The sequence below is a fragment of the Hesperophylax consimilis genome, chromosome 9, assembly GCF_061612785.1.
Source record: "Hesperophylax consimilis isolate HC1 chromosome 9, BYU_Hcon_1.0, whole genome shotgun sequence".
In the NCBI taxonomy this organism is placed as follows: Eukaryota; Metazoa; Arthropoda; class Insecta; order Trichoptera; family Limnephilidae; genus Hesperophylax; species Hesperophylax consimilis.
The window spans coordinates 20,689,653-20,696,693 of record NC_142844.1 but is presented as its reverse complement, the minus strand read 5'-3'; the positions used below and the strand labels follow the sequence as shown (position 1 = coordinate 20,696,693).

General features: G+C 34.3%; 1 protein-coding gene across 1 annotated transcript in view; it reads left to right on the top strand.

Moving 5' to 3' along the window:
* The first annotated feature begins 212 nt into the window (after nucleotides 1–212).
* Nucleotides 213–7,041, top strand: part of cact (NF-kappa-B inhibitor cactus) — a 50,265-nt gene continuing 43,436 nt past the window's right edge. Inside the window, exon 1 of the mRNA XM_089635762.1 lies at nucleotides 213–971. Within this exon, the coding sequence (XP_089491888.1) occupies nucleotides 526–971 (446 nt within the window). The 5' untranslated portion in view covers nucleotides 213–525. The remainder of the gene's footprint in view (nucleotides 972–7,041) is intronic.

Sequence of the window (7,041 nt, the reverse complement as noted above, 5' to 3'; positions counted from 1 at the left end):
TTTTTTTGGGCTAGTGAATGAATAGAGTAGGCTGAGAGCAATTATGTTGTCTATGGTCGCATCTTTTTTTAAATGGCCTTGAGTTTCCTCTACCTTGTCTACTGCTCTGCTCCGCACGGTAGGTACTGCTTGTATATCTGTGGTTAAGTACTGTATAATTCTGTTGGATACAAAAAGCCGGAAGATATCGATCTAGAGAGTGGTATATTTATGGATCATTGTAAAACGAGTTGTAGTTGTGGAGAGTGTGGTCCGCCGTCGAGAATCGAACGAATTTTTCGAAACAGCTGCTAATATTTTGATTTCGAGTGTCATTTTTTTGAAAACGAATATGTAAATGTGATAACACCGTGTTTTAATAAGAATTGCAGTTGTTTTTTTAATCAGTTTTAACTGCAAATCAGTTTTGTTTTTGCCTATATTAGGCAGCATAAGACACTTGAATGTTTGTATAGTATCTGAAATAGCGAATCACGTAACCGTGGTGTAAATTATTATTTTGGTCGAATTCTACAGTAGTATAAAATGAGTGATAAACCGAGATTCAGTGCCAACGTTAATACAAACCCCAAAAAAACGTCACTGGATGATGGGAACAGCAACATCGATGACGATTGTAACATAGATTCGGGAATCATTTCGGGTCAGCTATTCAGTGGTGAACAGTTTCTGAGCGGGGAAATAGAGCTTCCCCAGGATTCTGGTCTGATCGCTGACGAGATTGATAAGGAAGCCATCGCCATCGACGACAGGGACTCTTACATGCGATTAGACAGCGGAGTGGATGTGGGCCTCACAGAGTCGTTTTCTAGCCTCAACTTACGCCATGAAAAGAGAAATGACTTGAATTCTGGACTCACTGACCTCACCAAGGAAGTCCCAACATTCAACATCATCGAACCAGAACTTGAGAAGAGGCCAGAGCCCGAACCGTGGCAGATTTACTACCAACAAGACGATGAGGGAGATACGTAAGTGACATTTACAAACATGACCTAACCTTCTTTACATAACTTTGTCCAAACTTCAAATACGTACTTTACTTCGTTAGTTCACGATGTCACTATGTACGAGTACAGCATTATAGATATTAATGTTTTTAATATATTGTATAGGTACTGTAAATATGTTTATTCTACCATAACAATCGTTCTGTATACATTTATCTTCCATTGTTTATGATTTGTCTTCTATTTTTTCTGCAAACCTCTCCGTATATTACCTGTAGTTATCTACCCACTAGGTACTGTTTTTGCTAATGGGATTAAGATAAGTAATACGTTTTCAAGAAGCCGTTTAATTCTACTTAAAACTAATTTATTTGTAGGATTATCCTAGTTTATTGCTTGCCTTCCTATTATCGCCTACCTGCATAATATTGTATGAGAGCTTTAACTAACCTTACCGTAATAAATAATAATAAAAAGGTCATGTCCCACAATGCCTATGTACTGATATATGTATAAAACCTTGGATAAAATATTATAAACCTTTTTTGTATCTGGTAATAATAAAATATTTTTATTTCGCATTTTTTCGAATTCTATTCTATGATTTTAATTTTCATACATTTTCCCGCCCAACCCTAAATCACAAAACATACTAAATTATTGCAAACTAGCGCTGAACCGTGAAAAAACACGGGATGTACAAATTTAAAAGAGGTATAAAAAGAAATAAAAGTATTTGTACCTACCTATTAAATGCGTAATAAAATAAAATAAGTGGCCACGGCCCAGAATCGAATCTTGATTAACTGCTTGGAAGACAACTATTCTGGTCATTTTATTACACCAACAATTATTAGAACTGCGGCATAATTTTTTTTGTGTACCAAAAATATAAGAATAATGACGTATTTTTGAATTTTAGAATGTTGCACACACACATCTCGTGATTTGTGCATCTTTAAATATAATTATATTCCCGCCAAACACAAAATCACAACTTATTTTCATTGAGGCACCTACTTACCTACCACAGTGCATATATTTCTGAAATTGTAAACATTTTAGGTAAACTTTTACAAACATAATTTAGTTAACACAAACGTATTTGTGTTTATAATATTGATTTTTTGTACAATATTGTTGTATACACGCGGAGAATGAGTATTACGTATATAATATAAGTTTTTTCCCCCTTTTAACCGGATTACCAATAATTTATTATTAAAATGTATTATTTGCAATCAATAATAGAATATGGAATTATTGCTTGGGGAGGAGCAACAAACTCGGCTATCAATTACATAGAAACCGCACAGAAAACGATCTTAAAGGTAATACTAAAAAAACATAGACTGACTGATACAGACCAAATATTCAACAGCTGTGACGTACTAGATATACGCCAATTATACGTTAAAACACTACTAAACTACATTTTTGAAAAAAAAAAATTCAACATACACAAAATAACACTAACAGACCAGTTAGACAAGCGTACAAAGAACAAAGACACTACCAATACCATGCTATAAAAGCTTTCAACAGTGTAAAAATTGAAATTAAAATTGAGGAAAATAAAAATAAATTCACACACAAAATTACAAAATGGATTAAAGAACAAAAAAGACAATATTACCAAAATGTCATAGCATAAAATAAAAATAAAACCTACACGTAACACACAAAACCAATATAAACACACATCACGCACATACACACAAGATTATATATTAAATGTATTATTTTATCTTATATTGTAGATTGTATTTAGATTATATTTTCATATTATAAAATGAAGGCATCAGCACCTGCAAGCCACCCAGTGAGGCCAACATTACTGGAAAACTTTGAAATGTAAAAAAATATTGTACCAAATAAAAAATAAAATAAAATATTGGTAATCCGGTTAAAAACGGGATTGCAGGCCGTTTCCTGATAAACACTTGTTCATACGCCTGCATTTGCCTTGATGATAATATATAATAACGAAATGCGAAAATAATATGATTTTTATGTACACATGTTCCGAAATCGTGATGATACATTCGTATTTTACCAAAAGTTTATCAAGAAACCTATCAATTCATTCGTTAATAAATTAGCAATACTCATTTTTCTCCGTGCAGATAATTGATCCATTCCAATTTTCATATTTCCCATCTCTTCCCCTCCCCACATACAACATACCCCATATTGGAAATGCCAAAGTCCCGCTGGCTCCGGAAAGTTGGGACTCTTGTGCAGTAATTATAAATGACGTAGAAACAAAACCTACTCATCTCCTATCAAACGTTTCCTTACAAATTTACAATCTTTACATTATTTCTTTACTTACATTTCTTTTCCCACATAAAAATGGCCAAAACATTTTCCCCAAAAGTAACATAACGTCATTAGGGCCCATTCACATTGGTATTTACTTTATTTTTAACATATAATAAGAATAATAATTAGTTCACTGATCTTTGCCAAATACCATCCACACAGCATCCCCTAAGATGAATATAGGCATGGGATATTATTTCCCTCGGAGCCTCCTGTGTGGCGATAGTATAAAAAAAATCTTCTTGGTAATAAATTATTCAAAGAAGCCCTAGTGAGTAGGTACCTTCCTAACTGAAAAGAGTGAATTCATTTTATAAATAAATGCACAACACACCCAATAAATAATGTATTATTATCTCAGGAAAAATGATTTTGCCGGCAAATAGGTACCTACCTGCTTTCCCAATACATAAAAAAAATATTGATTACATTTTCCGGATCGGTTTTTTTACACCAATAGTTACGTTTATTGTTTAAACAATAGAAATACTATTTACAAATATAAATACAATCAGCTCTACATCCTTGTACATCTGCAATAATATGTAATACCTATACCTATAATAGCAATATTGATAACAATGTTAATCCAATGCAAGAATAATAATGCATTAATGCCTGTGACAGACCACACTATATTCTCGTGCCTATTTCAGCATATCGCTCGCCATATACTAACTACCAATGGGAATGTATGGCGAGCGATATGCTGAAATAGGCTATGATGCGTACAGCGTAATGCTACGTATACATACGTGAACCGAACGGTCGAGCTGAACCTCAACTTATGGGAAAGGAACCAACCTCAAATTGCACCAAACGCCGCTGCAGTTGCATCGTTCCTATTCAGTATTTCGTGTCTCAGCTCGCGTTTTGGTTCGAAAATGTATACGTACCACATTGTGTCGCCTACCTATTGCGATGCACGTTCGTTTTCCCAGATGCAGCGTTTTTACACGCACTTGTGAATATTAATAAGAAAGTTGGGATATTTTATTCTGCGGCCAAAAATTTCCAAAACACTGATATTATGAAATGCATACTTTCTCTCTCGGTTGGGTACCGACTTATAGATTTGTAAATTAATTTCGGCAATGGTTTTTCCGATTCCATTTTTAAATATTGTTGTCGTTTGCGTAGAATCCAATTAGTCGGAGTCGGTTAATTAACTGAGACGGATCGGAGGTATCGGTAGAAAATGTTGTAAACATGAGTGGTATATACCAACATGAGAATCGAAACGTTGCTCGATAAGGCTTTAGCCGAGTTTAGTGACTAGATTTTAATAGCCAGGTACTTCCACACCTTTCTCTACCTCATATGTTTTCTCTCCCCATTCCCTTCAGCCTTACAACATATCCAAATTTGGGGTGTTATAGTCTGACTGGCTCCGGGTAGCTGGAAACTGTTGAAACACGGTACATAAAAATAAAATGTTTCTCATGTCTGTGTAACCTATCTTTGAGGCTTATTCGTGAAAAAGAAACTTGAAAACTGAAAGTTGATGATTTATATTTCGCTTGCACATTAAAACATATTCAGATTTATACAAAACGGTTAATTAATAATACACAAGATATTAATATACGTACGAGGTAGGTACCTACGTACTCTCTTTTTCTTATCATATATATTATTTTCTTGGTTCAGTTCGAATTTTGAACAAACCGTATGTTTGATTTTGTCTCTTTCAGACATATCATGAACATATCCCTGAAGACAGAAACTGTTAGAAACCCTTCACGTTCAGAGTCCGCGGCACTGTAAATAATTAAATGTATAAAAAATGTAAATAACTAAGAATTTTTAAGCTTATGGTAATTTCATAATTAATCTCCGAAGAGTCCTAAATTTTACCACCAATCTTCCAATAAATAAATCAAAAGTAACAGAAGTTAAAATAGCAAATTTATAATCATGTAATGTCCAGAGTTTTTAATTTAGTGTCAACTGCTTGTCTGCTATCTTCCCCAAGCTTAAACTTTCTAAGTGTGTTTATCTGAAGTAACCTGCCAGGTAAGAATGTTTTCTGTATCTGAACGGCGCTATACAAATTATCCTATTACTATTATACTTGACATGGACCAAGGATAATTTTTTTCATTAAACATTCTGATTTGCATTTTCCTGGGTTTCACGTCGTCTGAAAGGTTCCCCCTTGAGGTGATTTTGCACAAAAATGGCGCTATTCAAGTCATCCAATTATTATTATTATTATTCCATCTTTTTGTTGGTATCGATGATGCTGAATTGAATTGCGAACAGCATCATAACTATTTTCAAAAGAAGCGTGATTCGTAAATTTCCCACTGAGTAAAACACATTCTGTTATGTATCAAACCCCAATCTTAGAATTTTGATTGTCTATCGACCTATTTTAAACAAATGATATCTAGCTATATTTTATTAAAGGCACACAAATAAATTGTGGTAGGTAAGTACCTAATTAATTTTATGACAGATACTCCAGTTTTGTTAGCCCTTCTATAAGAGGGGTTTATGATCTGCCGTGAGTGGTTTATTTATGGGTCTGCTTATACCAAAAGGTAAGAACACTTCAGTGCAATGTATCGGATTCATTTCAATTTTGCTCAAAAAGTAAATTGAAAATACGGACTGTTATTTGATTATTAGTTTGCAACCTGTACAAAGTATTAGGAGGTACACAATTAATTAGCTTTATTTATACATTCCCAAAAATAATAGTTTCACTATTGGTATTTTCAATATGCGGTAGGATTTTTTTGTCTGATTTAGTAAGTCTATTAGTATAATTTATATTAGTGTCGTTTTGTCATAATTATTGCGATACCAAGCAGCATCTTGCTATGTTTGCCATTTCAGAAGTCTGAAAAACTTTTCCTGTGCGTAATATATTAAAATTTGATCGATTAATATAACTATCACAATATTATTGTCATATTGGGAGTCAGCTGACCATACAAAAACATGTTGTCATAGAAATTTTGAAATACGCAGAACGCTTTTTCACTCCTGATGTGAATAAGTGCACCTTATATTTTCCTTGTATGTACGTGACAAAACGGCAAAACGCTGTTAAAAAATCGAAGAAATCTTATATTTTTTATTCAATTCAAATTTCTAATCTTTGTGAAGATAAATAATGTGAACAGTCAACTGTGGTACCTTGACTGAGACATGTGATTTTTCACGGGTACGATGCTAATAACATTTGAATGACCTGTACAAAGCTGCAAAGTAAATACCTTGGTACCTACTTACGAATTAAATTATTCCGATCCCACCAAAGATGGGCACACTCACACAATCGTTATTATTTATTATTAATTTCATCTCTCCATTGTTTCGTCAGTGGGAAACTTGCAGCGAGATGAAAGTTTTTGCTTGCCCTTCTTTCTTTTATATTCGAGTGGGTTTTTTCGGAAGTGGTGTGAATTTTTCAGGCCGCATTTCGTGGCAATGCTCTCGTCATTGTGCTGCAACCTTTCTGGATGAGTGCGGTGCAATGACCCCTGGCCCCTGAAGATTTCTCGGGTTTTCCCGAACGGGTTTTACGCTCCATCATCGGGGGAGAATGCAAGTGCACGTACTAAACTGCCACCCGATCAATTCCCCGGGCTTTCGAGGCAATACCCTGCGGCTGTTATTGTTGAACCAAATTGTACAACTTTTCGCATTATCATTGCGACATACCTGATACGTGATAAGCACCGTCAAACATAAATTGACAAAGTGATCAACGGGGTTTTTTTTGGGAAATTTCGTACTTATCGGAAAATTTTAT